A 14,654-nucleotide genomic window follows, 5' to 3' on the forward strand; every position below is an offset into this window, starting at 1 on the left:
TACTTCTTGACAAAATACCGGAAGATGAGTTGAGTTGTTTACATCTACGTGTTCAATTCGTTCAGTGTCAAATCTCCATTCGCATTTTTATTTTTTGTATCAGTACACTATAGAAGTTGGAAGAAACGGTAAAGTAATCCATGAACCATACCAAAAATGACGCGAACGCGGTTGGAGACCAATTTTGTTCGACTTTTGGAGCAATGTAAAACAATTGCCAACAATGGGAAACATACCGAGTGGAGATTTGAGAAGGTAGACAAGCTTCTTAAATGGTAACGTTTTGGGCAACCGACGGTAGCTGACGGTAATAATTTTTTAATGTTTTTCATTGTTATAAGTATATCACAACCCTTGAAGAGCAGCTGATTGAATTGAAGAAATCCCCAATGCAACCACAAAAAGATGTTCTGGATGACTACACAAAATCAGTTGCTTTTTTGAAAGGCCTTACAATTACAGAAAAACTGGTGATAATTCAGATAATATTCTATTCTTATAAATGATTGTTCTGACTTTGAACTTTTTTAGCCTTCTGTTACAGACAAAGTTGTAGCTTCCCAGTTTCTGTCCCCTTGCTCCTCCCCATATGGGGACACAGTTTCTAAAGAAATTCGACACAAGGTATCTGCTCAGTATAGCAATCAAGTGAGGGATGAGTTATTGACCAGTAAACAACCTTTGGCAAATGAAAGTATTTCAACTGAAAAGAATCAAGAATTTGAGAATCCTACATCAACATTAAGGCAAAGGAAGACAGAATTGTTGAGCACCATCAAACCAAGTGCCACTTCTGCTCATACACAGGATTTTGATGGAGTCATTAGTAGTGAACAACAAACACAGGAGGAAATCACAAAAAATTTACTTTCTATGGCAAAAACTATGAAAGAACAAACAATGGCAGCCAATTCAATCATTAGGCAAGACTTAATCACACTTGAAAAATCTAATGTGCTAGCTGAAGAAAACCAGGCTAACCTTCACACTCAAACACAGAAGCTTCAAGAGAGAAGTGGATTCTGCACCCGTTGTTGGGTTTGGTTGTTCTTGTTGCTTGTCTGCATGTCTTTCATAGGTAATCGATTACTTTGTTTATTATTTGATATGACATAAACCTTTTTTTCTGATCTAGCTATGATTGTCTTTATGCGGATGTTTAAGAAGAAGAAGACGTCCTAATCAAAGGCCCCAAATGATGGTAACTGAATTTTTCCCTGGTAAGTTTTTGTCTGTATGGTGAAAACCAAGGTTCTTATAAAATATGTGATGCCCGTCTCTGGCTTACACATTCTCAAATTATACGGGATATGTGATAGTGTGAAACTTGCTTTTTACTTCCTATGTAAAGCTATTTCGACAATCATATGGGTCAGTGTAGGAATCGGCCCCGATTACCTAAGACCCACTTTACTACCGGAAGGTACTGGCGCGACATATATAAAATGTTCTTTTTTATAGCTTAGTGCCAGTACATTCCGGTAGTAAGCTGGTTCTCGGGGCCGATTCCTAGGTTAGTGCGTAGAATATTCTTTGAATTTTCACCCGTTCAAAAATGGATGCTAATTTGATGAAGTATATCGACTTTATTGAAGGCTTCGAGTCCCATAAACAAAAAGAGGTTATAATAAAATGAGGCAACAAGAGAGGCTCGATACATAAAAAAATTTTACAATTGGACGTAGTCTAGAAACCCCGTATATATACGCCAGAAATAGCCCCGGTGGAAGGAAAAAGAAACATCAACTGATGGGGGTGGTTTCTTCTAACCACGTCCTGCTTGGGCTTGTCCCAATTCTTCATCTTCCACCGCTGCTTGACCGTCGTTGCTATTACTGACACTCTGTAAAAATAAAATATCATGAAACCATCATGCGAGCTTGGCAAAACAAACACAAGTATTAGTTTACTTCAGCTGAATGGATAAACAGAGGTTGACTCCTGCCATTTACGGCGTCTTCAGTGACATGAACTGACACTAAAGGAATTCAAAAAATATTATCAAAGTCAAGTAATGAACACAGTCATTGAAATTACCAATATCGGAACCAGGGATCTCGAACATTGCGTCGAGTAAAAGAGTTTCCTAAAAAAAACATTGTCCATGAACATATTTTAGTGTGCTTAGTATAATATGCAACAAAAATATACCATAATTGCCCTCAGCCCACGGGCACCGGTCTTTTTCTCCATTGCTTGTTTAGAAATGGCTCTGAGAGCTTCTGGCGAAAACGTCAATTCAACCTAGAACATAATATTGTGCCCAATGAGATCATCTTACTTAGTAAAAAAAAATATCGTACTTTGTCCATTCCAAAGAGCATCTGAAACTGTGGGACTAGCGCATTTCTGGGTTCTGTAAGAATTCTGACCAATGTATCTTGAGATAGAGAATGGAAAGGTACGATAACCGGGAAACGGCCGACAAATTCCGGAATCATGCCGAAGTCAATTAAGTCTCTTGCTTCGACAGCACGAAGAAACGCATCTCGCTCGCTTTCATCATCGGCTACCTCGGAAGACACTTCAGCCATTCCTGCCTGTGTGGCGGCTCGTCTTCCGGCGCTACTGCCAGACGAGCTAGCGCCGAATCCTAAATACTGTGACGATGAAAAGACATAAAACATTAAGTTCAGATTTCTTCTGGTTTATTGGATAATCATTTTTAAAAATACCTTTTCATTTTTGCGACGTGATACAATGCGGTCTAGTCCTGTGTAGGCGCCTGAAGCAACAAATAGGATATTAGTCGTATCAACTTGGATAGTTTCCCCGCGAAGTTTCCGTGGAGCGTTCCGCTCAGGAACATTGACAATTGTTCCCTCCAGCATCTTTAACATTCCTTGTTGCACGCCTTCTCCTCCGACATCACGCAGCTGATGAATTCCAGGAACAGCGCCAATTTTGTCAACTTCATCAAGAAAAACGATGCCTGATAAACAAGAAATAATATGTGTGAAGTATACCGTTCCAGACACTATATAGTGCTAACAAAATACCTTGTTGGGCTTTGTCAACATTGTAATTTGCATCCTGTAGCAATTTTGCAATCACCTGAGGGTACAAAATGGTTATTAGGCGGCCATTAATATGTTTCTTTAACAGACCATGTTACTTACACTTTCAATGTCTTCACCAACGTATCCAGCCTGTGTCAGAGTTGTGCAATCACAAATTGCAAATGGAACGTCTAAACATTGAGCGATGGTCTGTGCCAGGAGGGTTTTACCTAAATGTATCACAAATTAATATTTTGCGTCTGTAAGTTATGACTGCGCCGCAATAGCCAAATGTAACCACGTATACCTGATCCGGTGGGTCCCAGCATAAGTATGTTACTTTTATCAAGACGTAGTTCATGTGAGCTTGTATCCAATATGTCACTGCCAGACGAGGAGGCGGAACTTTTTGGTTCATCGGCTGGCGATAACGTCTGTTGTTGGGAAGTAGTGCCTGATGCACCTAGGCCATGGGACTGACCTAATCCAGTTACTTGAAGTAGATCTAATTGGAGAAGAGGTAAAAATTACAAAAGGCATGCAGTAACTAATGTTACAAGAAGAGAAACATATATACCAGCCCAGGCTTGGGGTGTTGCTCTTCCTCTTCCACCTTGATTTGCTACAGGAACTTCCTGCTCCTCAGTCCCTTTCTTTGGACTGTTTGGTAAATTGTTGAAAATTCGTTTGTAGTGGTTATAAACAGCAACTGATAGAACTTTCTTTGCCCACTCTTGACCAATTACATGGCGGTTCAAGTACTCATATATCTAAATGAAAAATTTCTTTAAAATAGCCTACATCCACAGCACACATCTGTCTTAGTTTCCTTAAAATACCTTTTTGGGAGGTGGGGGAGCTTTCTTAAGCTGACCGCTCTTGATTTCTGTCGACTCTTGTGACTCTTTTACAGATTTTTTCTGATCAACTTCTGAGAGAACCACAAAGAAGTGGTGGCATTTTTCACATTTTACAAAACGAGTAGAGGCTGTAAAACATATAGGATGAAAAAAAGCCTTTGATGACTCAAATGATTATAAAAGCATACAAACAAAGGTTTCAACATTGGTGCATGGGTTTCCACATTTAGGACAGCAGAAATTATTGTCTTTTCCAGCTCCCTTTGAAGAGCTTCCTGTTCTGCCTTTACCCGTAGTGGGTGGGTCTGTTGGAATATTTGTTCCTGCCTTACATAGCCAAAAGCTTGAGTAAATAGATCTTCGCTGGATGTTTTTGATGGACTGTGTTCCTTTGTTCAAGCCTTGATACAGAAATTTTATGATTAGGAAAAATCCAATTTGTTAACCAATTATTTTGTTAAAACCTTGATAAAATCTGCTGCTGGTGCTTGTCCATATTAGCGGTGATATTTTGTGAATGGTAAGTAACCTATAGCGAGCTGCAGACATCCTTGAGTCAAGCCTACGACTGTATCAAAACAAGTTGGCGTTCAAGGTCTCTGGTATTTACGTCTTTACGTAATACGTTATGGGTACCAGTATTAGACAAACAAAACTCACTTGTTTAGGTCTGTTTAAGAAGACAAATAACTAATTTAGGTAACTGTCAGGATAATTGGGTCACGATTGAAATTTGGAAATTTTAGAATAAGTAAGTGTGTGATAACGCAAATCTACCCCGGCCAGTTGCTAACTGGTCGCCAGCAGTAATGAAACTGCAAGTCAGCTGCGAGGGGTTTGACTATCAGCTGCGAGTTCGAGTCGTCACAGATGACGTCATAATCGAAAGTGAAATCATTGGTTCTAACTTCCAAGGGCATGACATTGTATTTCCAACATTCCCATGATTCAAAAACAAAAGAGTTTCAACCTGAATTGTCAATCAATTCCAGATCAACAGAATTTTGAAATTCATAATTCAAATAATAACAAAAAGGGAAGGAAAGACATGCACCCACAGCACTGGATTTTTAGGATTCTGTTCACTCCTTCGTTTTGATTTATCAAAACGAATCTTCGCTATTCAAAATTCTTTCTTTTGATAACTGAGTGAAACGTTCTATAACCTTGGCAACAGAATGTTCTCCGTGAACTTTATTATCACGAGTGCGAATATTAACCGTGCCATTAGTCTGTTCCTTTTCTCCCACTACAAGGATAAAGTTGTGCTGGCTTAACTGACCATTTCTGATTTTTTTATTCATCGTATCTCCTGCATCAATATCTGCCGTTATACGGAATCCCGCAGCTGCTATTTGTTCCCTTACCTAAGTGAAACGTTTAATTATTATTAATTTTGTTGTATTATTATATGTCGAAGTGTATACGGTGATGCGCATACCTGCTGAGCGTAGCCATCAAACATGGGACCAACCGGAACCACGACGCATTGTCGCGGACTCAGCCAAAACGGCCACTTTCCAGCATAGCTTTCGGTTAAGATGGCAATCATGCGCTCCACAGAGCCCAGAATAGCACGATGAATGATGACAGGTTTCTCCTTCTCGCCCGATTCGTTAATAAAACTTAAATTGAAACGGATCGGTAGCTGGAAATCCAACTGAATAGTTGCGCATTGATGCGGCCGGCGCAGTGCGTCCATGATAGTGATATCAATTTTAGGACCATAAAATGCGCCATCACCAGGATTTAATTGCCAAGCCTCTCCAAATTCGTTCAAGCTTTCAGTTAGCTCCTTTTCAGCGTGATTCCAGGTTTCGATTTCTCCCAAATACTTTTCAGGTCGTGTAGAAAGGCGAAGCTGGAAAGTAAATCCAAAAATCTAGGGAGAAAAAAAAAATCATCTGTGAACTTTGTTCCATTGCATATATTGAATAACCTGATACACGTCCCGCAGGAAAGCTAAGGCGCCATTGATCTCGTTCTTGATTTGACCCATAGTGCAGAAGATATGGGCGTCATCCTGCTGGAAACGCCGTACTCGAGTAAGACCGGAGAGAGCTCCCGATAACTCATTTCGATGGAGTACTCCAAAGTCGGCTAAACGCAACGGGAGTTCGCGCCAAGAGCGAACTCGGTGATCAAACAACAAACAATGACCGGGGCAATTCATTGGTTTCATTGCGTAAGTTTCTTTTTCCACCTATACAAAGTTAGTTCACGTTATGTAAATGGTCTTTGTAACTAATTAATGAAGATTGTTGCATACTTCAAAGGAAAACATATTCTCCGAATAATGCTGCCAATGGCCAGACGTAAGCCACAATTTGGAATTGTAGACATTTGGAGTTATGACTTCTTGAAACCCGCGTTGTCGGTACTCATTTCGGAGGAAATCGACGAGCGTATTATAAATATGTGCGCCGTGTGGAGTAAAGAAGCAGGCTCCGGGACTGAGTTCGTGAAAGAAAAAGAGTTCGTACTCTCGTCCCAGTTTCCTGTGATCCCTCTTAGCTGCCTCTTCTTGAATTCTTTGCCACTCTTTCAGCTGTTTATTATCCGGAAATGAAATACCTGTTCAGATCGAAAATCAAGCTTACTTAAATTGGATGATTTAAAAAATAAACATATAAATAAGTTAAATCGATAATGTATACCGTAAACTCTCTGAAGAGATTCGGCATCTGCTTTGCCTTCCCAATACGTGGAACTGTTTTTGGTAATTTGGAAAGCCTTTATTTTCCCTGTGTGTCTTACATGAGGCCCAAGACACAAATCTATCAACGGACCACACCGGTAGGCAGTAGTGGTAGGAGTGTCAACCTTTTCGTTCAGAATGCGAACTTTGAATTCGTTATATTTAAACATCTCTAACAAATCTTCTTTTTTCATTTCAAGGCGCTCAAAGGGCTGTTTTTCTTTAATGGCGGCTTTCATGACATTCTCAAGAACCGGGAAGTCAAAGTTGGACACCTGATTTTTATATTACATCATTAAAATTAAACTTTAGGTCTGTATAGTATCTTGCTATTAAGGACTGAAAGATTACTTGTTGGTCTTGGATGAACATGTCATAGTAGAATCCATTTTCAATAGGAGGACCATAACACAAACAGCCTCCATAACACCTCTCCAAGGCTTCTCCCAAAATATGGGCAGTGGAGTGCCAAAAGACTTTCTGTGCATCTTCATCATCAAACTTAAGAAGTTGCAAAGAACAACTTTCCTCTAAAGGTCTGTCAAGGTCCCATAGCTTGCCATTGACTTTGGCAATCACTGTGTTTTCTGCTAGTCCAGCACTTATGCCACTGGCAATATCAAATGGTGATGTGCGCCAGGAATTCCCCTCTACAATCTTTCCATCTGGTAGAGTGATTTGAATCGGAGTGGGCACCTTTGCTGCAATGGCTGCATCAGCTTCGGCTTTCAGCTTATCCCATAGAGCAATACGATCCTGCAGCAATCAGATTATATTGTTACTCTCTGTGCAAATTACTTTTTGTAATATGGCTAACTTGGATGTACACAGGCCAGGGGTTGAGCTCCTTCAGAGTAGTCTTGACCTCCGCTTTTGGCTTGGCCTCTCCCTTCTGCTTAGCTTCTCCTTTAGGCTTACCATCTCCTTTAGATTTTGCCTCTGCTGGTGCCTGCACATTAAATTACCATGAGTATTCTTCTTTTACCAAAACAGAAGGTACAGGAGTAGAACAGCATAGACATAAAACTTTGAATGAACATGCTACATCACTATTAGACAACTGCACTATTCCACGTCACCGGTTAAACAAACCCACCGAGGTTTGAATTGTTCTCCTGGGCTTGCTGAACCGGAAGTAATCGGGATCACGTCTATCAAATGGCTGATGCAATATTGGCACCAATAGACCAATATTTGCATGAAATTGATTGAATCGGGAGGAAAACAACCAAACACCTCGCGAGAACATGACCGAAATAAGCAAATACTTCTCTTGTGCCACAAAATCAGTTTCGAAGTACAATATTGAATGTTTTCATGCCTGAGGTTGGTTGTTAATGTCCATATTTGAAATCTGGTCCGCCACGTTTTCAGCCATGAACGACGAAGTGAACGCGAAGAGGGTACTGATATTACTGAGTACTAGAACTAGTGACTGCAAAACTGTTGGTGTGTAACCGTGGATTCACGAGCCTTAGGTTGGACTCTTGGGGGCTCGATAGCGTAGGTTGCCAAGTTTGGGTATTACACGTTGAATTTAAAAGTAAAATTTGATAAACACTTTACCAGAGTAATAGAATACTATTAATAGATTAATACTATTAATAGATTAATACTATTAATAGATAATAGTATTCTATTACTCTGCCTCTGGTGTGAACGCGCCTTAAACGGCAGAATTAAGTCGGATACAACCACAATTGTCTTGTGGGCGTTGTCGGGCGTCATGAATAATTCTAAATTAGTTTATAAACATAATTGTTAAACAAACTATAAATATAACGAAATGTATGCGAAAAATAGTTTCAAATCTAATGGCACATGGAGAATGTCTGAAATAATGATACTTTTCCCAATAGCTGGAACTATTGGTCCAAACACAGTTCTGTTAGTGGTCTTGTGTCTGAATGAATGTATAAGAATCAAATCGACTGCGCGAGTAAATGAGTCTGAATGAATGTTTAAGATTCTAATCTAAGCTATTCTGAGTATATCATAGGCAGAGCCAATTCTTCTAGGCCGAAGAGCCATCTTACGCGTTGATGGATTGCTATTTAAATTATTAATGCAATATTGGTATATTGCATCAAACATCCAACCGAGCCGTAACGCCAATCAGCCACATAGCTGTCTGGTTGATTGGCTGGTTGGCATAATGGCTGGATGGCATTTTGGCTCGGTTGGATTTATGATGCAATATTGCATTAATAATTTAAATAGCAATCCATCAACGCGTAAGATGGTTTGATAGATGACATAGTAGGGTTGGCTTATATCCTTCAGTCCTTGAAAATTACCGTTGACAAAATTTCAGCGCTTAATTCACTTGCAGCTTAAGAACTCGTTATGATAAAAAAAAATTTTTTTTCAGTACTTTAACCGAAATTTTTTAAAATATATAGTTCATTTATCAAAAAATTAATCATTTCATAAATGTGAGTGCAATTTTACTTTGGTTATTATTTATTCCTCTTACGACTTGCATCATAGAGGGGCTACGATGGGTGTGGTCCTCACCCTTCTAGGGAGGGGGATGATTCACCAAAGGGGCTGAGATTCCAAGGTACGAATCATCCCACGCAACCCCGTCTGTGTTGCAAGATGTACGAAAAATTTACAATAGAAAAAGTTAAACAACATTTAGATTTATTAAATTTAATTATTTGTTAAATGAACTGTATTCAGTCAAAAATGACGGTTCATATTCTGCAATCAAAATTTAAATAGGATAAGGAATTCTTAGCATGCAAGCGAAGTAAGCGTTGCCATTTTTTCAACGGTAATTTTCAAGGGCGTAGGCATATAAAGCCAACGCTCTTTCACTGCAAATTCCCCCCAATTTCGCTTACCGATATGGAGGCTCTGTGTCCCTAAATATGTAAGATAAAGGCAAGCGAAATAGCCTTTATCTAAGGAGAAATAGGATTGTTCAAAATGTGTTTATAAAGTTGTCCTATTTTAGTGTTGGCGATTATCTAATTTGGTTAGATACAAATTATCTACGCCCACTTTTAGATAACGATACGATTATCGATAAAGTATCTAATTATCCCCATCTACTGGCCAAAAAATATACTGCGTACATGATTGTATAAATATATAAAACACGGTTAACATAATATTTAAAAATTATATGCAGAAGTGATTGTGAGTTGTGGTAATCACGGTAATACTAACAAGCCTTAAACAGTAAAACAAAAAAATAGCAGTTTTTTCTAATTTGCATCGATAGTCGTCAACAATCGTGAGTTATCACGGCGAGAATTTGTAATAATGTAATATGAAGTAGCGCTAAGGTTAACGAGTTGGTCTGTGAACAAAAAGTTCGGAGTTCAAATCCAGAAGCGACTGTATATTTTTTCTTGATGATTGGCTCTTGAAAATACATTTTTAACGCATTTGAAAGCTAGCAGACGACGGAAAGATTAGATTTTTGTTTACAATTTGTATCGATACTACCCAACAGCAATTAATCTTTTTTATGCTGAAAGTTTTTTTAAGACAAGGATGGGGGGCGGGGTGGCCGAGGGGAAATCCCCCCCCCGGGTTTTTCCCCCCCCGGGCAAAAAGAGAAAAAAAAAAAAAAAAAATATATTAAAAAAATATAAAAAAAAAAAAAAAAAAAAAAAAAAAAAAAAAAAAAAAAAAAAAAAAAAAAAAAAAAAAAAAAAAAAAAAAAAAAAAAAAAAAAAAAAAAATAAAAAAAAAAAAAAAAAAAAAAAAAAAAAAAAAAAAAAAAAAAAAAAAAAAAAATAAAAAAAAAAAAAATAAAAAAAAAAATTTAAAATTTTTTTTTTATTTTAAATTAAAAATTAAATTAAATAAAAAATAAAAAAAAAAAAAAAAAAAAAAAAAAAAAAAAAAAAAAAAAAAAAAAAAAAAAAAAAAAAAAAAAAAAAAAAAAAAAAAAAAAAAAAAAAAAAAAATTTAATAAAATAGAAAAAGAAGGAAAAAAAAAGAAAAAAAAAAAAAAAAAAAAAAAAAAAAAAAAAAAAAAAAAAAAAAAAAAAAAAAAAAAAAAAAAAAAAAAAAAAAAAAAAAAAAAAAAAAAAAAAAAAAAAAAAAAAAAAAAAAAAAAAAAAAAAAAAAAAAAAAAAAAAAAAAAAATAAAAAATAATAAAAAAAAAAAAAAAAAAAAAAAAAAAAAAAAAAAAAAAAAAAAAAAAAAAAAAATCTATAGACTACTGGCGCAGTGGTATAATACAAGTCTAGTGATACTAAAGTAGTGGGTTCAAACCTAACAAAAGAAACTTTTTCAGCGGTTTTGTTGTAGGGAAAAGCTAGCCTAAATTATTTTTGACAAACTTTCTAAATCGGTTGCATAACAGAACTATATTTTTTTAATTCTAATGTTTTTTATTGTACTTTGAATTAGTAATTAATTTAATTTTAAAAGAATTAGTAATTGCGGTGGCAACCCTGATATCAATATTAAACAAATTTGCTATCTAGCCAAATATAGTGTTGCAGACCACGATAATTTTAGATTTTCGTCTGCAATTTGTATCGATACAACCCAACAACAATAAAATCATTATTGTGCTGAGTAATGTTTACAGAGTATTGGCACAGTGGTATAATACAAGGCTAGCGATTTAGAGGTATTGGGTTCTAACCTGAACAAAGTATGTTTTTCAGCGTTTTTATTGTTAGGAAAAGCTTGCTTAAATATTTTTTGATGGGATTTTAGAAATCGGTTGCGCAAGAGACCTATACTTTTTGAATTATAATGTTTCTTATTGTAATTTGAATTAGTAATTAATTTAATTTAAAAAGAATTAGTAATTGCGGTGGCAACCCTGATATCTATCAATATTAAACAAATTTGCTATCCAGCCAAATATAGTGTTACAGACGACGATAATTTTAGATTTTCGTCTGCAATTTGTATCGATACTACCCAACAACAACAACGTCATTGTTGTGCTATACAAAACATACAGAGTATTGGCACAGTGGCATAATGCAAGGCTACCGATGCAGAGGTATTGGGTTCAAACCTCAACGAAGAACGTTTTTCAACGATTTTATTGTTGGGAAAAGCTTGCTTAAATGATTTTTGACGGGATTTTCTAAAGCTATTGCATAACAGACCTATATTTTTTTAATTCTAATGTTTCTTATTGTAATTTGAATTAGTAATTAATTTAATTTTAAAAGAATTAGTCATTGCTGTGGCAACCCTGATATCAATAGTAAACAAATTTACTATCCAGCCAAATATAGTGTTGCAGACGACGATAATTTTAGATTTTCGTCTGCATTTTGTATCGATACTAACCAACAACAGTCAATTCTTTTTGACTTACATAGCAGTTACCAATTTGATTGGCATAGTGGTATGAGAAGAAGCTCATGACAACAAGGATCCGTGTTCGATCCCAATAACTAACATAACTTTTTTATTGCACATTAGTCTGAGAAAATGGTGATTTTACAGTGGTAATCGTTGATAATTTGAAGGTTTGACTTTTACTATTTTCTATTTGATTTTCTATTTGGAAAATTATATCGATTGTCGTTCATATAGTTTACTTTAAATGTAGCATAAACTAAATAATATTGCAGGCAACTATAGCTCTGTGGTATCATACAGTATTTGGGATTCAGAATATCGAAGTTCAAATCTCACTCCATCCACATCTTTTATTTCGTATGGGGTATTAACATTTTTTTGTTGTGTTCTTTGTGTTTGGACTATTTTGCAATTAGAAATCGTCTTAATTTTTTCGTTTAGCATGAAAAATACAAAAAATTTGATGTAAAATTCGATAAAATATAGATAAAACTAGCTTTGTAACATACTGTTTAGTCTTAAGAAAAGCAGACGATGATCAGTTCAGATTTGTATTGTGCAATTTGTATCGATATTCGGTAACAAAATGATTGTTCTTTGCATGACACATTTGTTTATCGTCTTAATAGCTCTGTGGATGAAGACAGCAATGGCATGACAAAGGTTAAGAGTTCAAATCCAGCGATGGGTATGGATCTTTTCTTAATTTTTTGTTTTTGACAATACGCCATCTATTGAGTATCGGAAAAACTACTTGGAAAGTATCGATACAACGATATATCTAAAAATATCGACTATCTAACATTTATCTAAAAATATCGATATATCGTTAAAAAATTTAGATAGTCGCCAACACTATCCTATTTCTCCCAGTCCTATTTCTACAGGAGAAATAGGACTGAAAATTTCCGCCTATGACCTATTCGGCGGAGCAACTAGCTGAAATGGCGAAGGGAAATTGCAGAGATGGCACGTGCATGATTAATCAAGCAGACTACTCGGCTTACAGAGAGATCTCTCAACTGGTTCCCTAGTACGTATTTGAACAATTACATCTGTTAAGTAAATTAACATTGTAACAGAACAGAAGAATTCACGCACCGTCCATTGCGTTAGTTGTTCGTCTATTCACAGTAATATTTAGTGTTGGTGGGACTAGAACCAGAACGGACATTCCCAGTCCCTACGTCAGAATCAGCTCTAAAACCTGGATTTAGATTACCTCAAAACAATTAGTCCGAATAAATAAAAATGTTTTCGTAACCTACAATTACTGGTTCGAAAGACGTCCAATACAATTAAGAGAATCAAATAAACCTTGTCATCATGCGTAATTTTAATTTCTAGTTCACTATTCCGACCCTGATTCTGACAGTTTTCATCACCAAATTTCATGGATTTTTTTGTTTCATTATCTTAGTTCCTTCCAACAGGTCGATTCACAATGCACCGATAAGGCTTAACTAGGATAATTCTTATCATTCCATTGAATCTACTTTATGGTAAATAACATGTAGTAAACAACGTGACAACTTTCAAGATCCGCCACAATAATTGTCTGACATTCAAGATTTTTTTTTGTACATCAAAGCAATACCAGTTAACACCTTAAAATAACTATCTGGATTTCAGTTTTATTTCATCGAAAGTCAAAAGATTACCTTACCCATCGTAGTTTTTAAAAAATCTTCAGTGTATGTTGGTTGCAAATTTAAGGGAGTGGTGCAACAATTTAATTACGCAATAAAACACTGGGTGGAAATGTTGGGAAAGTGTTATCTATACTACACCTTTAACATGCACTCCTTTTCCGTGCCTCGGTTGGTGTCGAGCTATAGTTCAAGCACACAAGATCATTACCACTTAAATTTAACTTTTGACTGTATGGAGACATAGGTATTCTATCGAGATATAGGTATTCTTCGATTTTTTTTTATGAAAGAAAAAAGCACTCAGATATAGCGAAGTGCAGTTGCAATAACCAAAATCCAAATGGATATCCTATTTTGTCCACAAGGTGCCGAATTACTTGGCTTGCTGGTAGTGGGCTGCTTGGTAGTGGGCTGCTTGGTAGTGGACCCGCTTTCTCCCACATAACCAACATTGCACGAATTAAAGTCACAGTAGGTTGTTAATTCGATCGGGTAGTTCCAAGGCGCCAGATCGTTTTTTCTACTACAGTCTCGCAGGATGTGAGCTTTACCTTTTCGAAAATTGAAAATACACGTACTTTTGGGTGCTGGATTTACATCGCATACTTATATGAAAATTGCTTACCAGCCGCATCTTCAGCGTATCTTGTGACACACGATGTAAACTGAGGAGGGCAGTCACCAGATGGGAGAGTATTTTTACCATATTGACAGTCTTCGTTGTATATGCTATTGCTTGATGTGCAAAAGTGGCACTTTAATCCTGGATTTAAAATTAAAATTATTGCGATTAGAATAAACGAGTAAGACCCTCTAGTTTTACTTACCGTTAGCGTAATTTGTTAAGAGAACGATAAGCAAAGAAACGTAGATTTTTGAAATCAAGACCATTTTTTAAAGCAAGGTTTAAACAGGAAGAAATATTTCTAATAGTTCTCAGACGTGACGATTCCACTCGTTCTCTGAGTTGGCAAGTTTTACTTCAACTACTCATGGCTAGTTTTATATCGCGTTCGATATGACATGCTTGTTAAATGAGTCGACTTAGCACCTCATAAACCATTGATAAGAACTATAAAGCGCTTCGTATTGGCTCTGCCCTCATTTCACATGATCATGTCATACATCTAAATTTCAAAATTGCAGCGG

General features: G+C 36.3%; 4 protein-coding genes and 1 long non-coding RNA gene across 8 annotated transcripts; 2 read left to right on the forward strand and 3 right to left on the reverse strand.

Moving 5' to 3' along the window:
* Window positions 1–13: 13 nt before the first annotated feature.
* On the forward strand, window positions 14–1,326 carry LOC116919276 (vesicle transport protein USE1). Of its 2 annotated transcripts, none has more exons than XM_032925252.2 (4): window positions 14–255; window positions 342–470; window positions 532–1,078; window positions 1,136–1,326. In XM_032925252.2, exons 1-4 carry the CDS (start codon window positions 157–159, stop codon window positions 1,180–1,182), a joined length of 822 nt encoding a protein of 273 aa, XP_032781143.1. In that variant the 5' UTR covers window positions 14–156; the 3' UTR covers window positions 1,183–1,326. The 2 variants fall into 2 exon arrangements, with proteins under 2 accessions (XP_032781143.1, XP_032781144.1); XM_032925253.2 differs by having other exon boundaries at window positions 37–275.
* A 240-nt stretch (window positions 1,327–1,566) lies between these two features.
* LOC116919274 (ATP-dependent Clp protease ATP-binding subunit clpX-like, mitochondrial) lies at window positions 1,567–4,667 on the reverse strand. Of its 2 annotated transcripts, XM_032925249.2 has the most exons (14): window positions 4,520–4,667; window positions 4,324–4,427; window positions 4,048–4,260; window positions 3,839–3,987; window positions 3,577–3,769; window positions 3,307–3,504; window positions 3,120–3,229; window positions 3,000–3,054; window positions 2,676–2,932; window positions 2,304–2,600; window positions 2,152–2,244; window positions 2,038–2,086; window positions 1,911–1,978; window positions 1,567–1,843 (listed from the first exon to the last, which is right to left on the reverse strand). In XM_032925249.2, exons 2-14 carry the CDS (start codon window positions 4,406–4,408, stop codon window positions 1,766–1,768), a joined length of 1,845 nt encoding a protein of 614 aa, XP_032781140.2. In that variant the 5' UTR covers window positions 4,409–4,427; window positions 4,520–4,667; the 3' UTR covers window positions 1,567–1,765. The 2 variants fall into 2 exon arrangements, with proteins under 2 accessions (XP_032781140.2, XP_032781139.2); XM_032925248.2 differs by having other exon boundaries at window positions 4,324–4,648.
* A 100-nt stretch (window positions 4,668–4,767) lies between these two features.
* Window positions 4,768–8,032, reverse strand: LOC116919272 (threonine--tRNA ligase 1, cytoplasmic). Of its 2 annotated transcripts, none has more exons than XM_032925244.2 (8): window positions 7,879–8,032; window positions 7,375–7,506; window positions 6,909–7,313; window positions 6,517–6,832; window positions 6,129–6,433; window positions 5,799–6,062; window positions 5,301–5,741; window positions 4,768–5,226 (listed from the first exon to the last, which is right to left on the reverse strand). In XM_032925244.2, the coding sequence occupies exons 1-8, from the start codon at window positions 7,933–7,935 to the stop codon at window positions 4,963–4,965; spliced, it is 2,184 nt and encodes a 727-aa protein (XP_032781135.2). In that variant the 5' UTR covers window positions 7,936–8,032; the 3' UTR covers window positions 4,768–4,962. The 2 variants fall into 2 exon arrangements, with proteins under 2 accessions (XP_032781135.2, XP_032781134.2); XM_032925243.2 differs by lacking the exon at window positions 7,879–8,032 and adding an exon at window positions 7,654–7,866.
* A 2,708-nt stretch (window positions 8,033–10,740) lies between these two features.
* Window positions 10,741–13,169, forward strand: LOC116919269. The gene is made up of 2 exons (XR_004391815.2): window positions 10,741–12,886; window positions 12,970–13,169. It is a non-coding gene; the product is annotated as an uncharacterized LOC116919269 (long non-coding RNA).
* Window positions 13,170–13,467: 298 nt separating this feature from the next.
* Window positions 13,468–14,616, reverse strand: LOC116919268. Its single transcript, XM_032925234.2, has 3 exons — window positions 14,333–14,616; window positions 14,131–14,268; window positions 13,468–14,056 (listed from the first exon to the last, which is right to left on the reverse strand). The coding sequence occupies exons 1-3, from the start codon at window positions 14,394–14,396 to the stop codon at window positions 13,806–13,808; spliced, it is 453 nt and encodes a 150-aa protein (XP_032781125.2). The 5' UTR covers window positions 14,397–14,616; the 3' UTR covers window positions 13,468–13,805.
* Window positions 14,617–14,654: the final 38 nt, after the last annotated feature.

The sequence above is a fragment of the Daphnia magna genome, linkage group LG3 (genome assembly GCF_020631705.1).
Source record: "Daphnia magna isolate NIES linkage group LG3, ASM2063170v1.1, whole genome shotgun sequence".
In the NCBI taxonomy this organism is placed as follows: domain Eukaryota; kingdom Metazoa; phylum Arthropoda; class Branchiopoda; order Diplostraca; family Daphniidae; genus Daphnia; species Daphnia magna.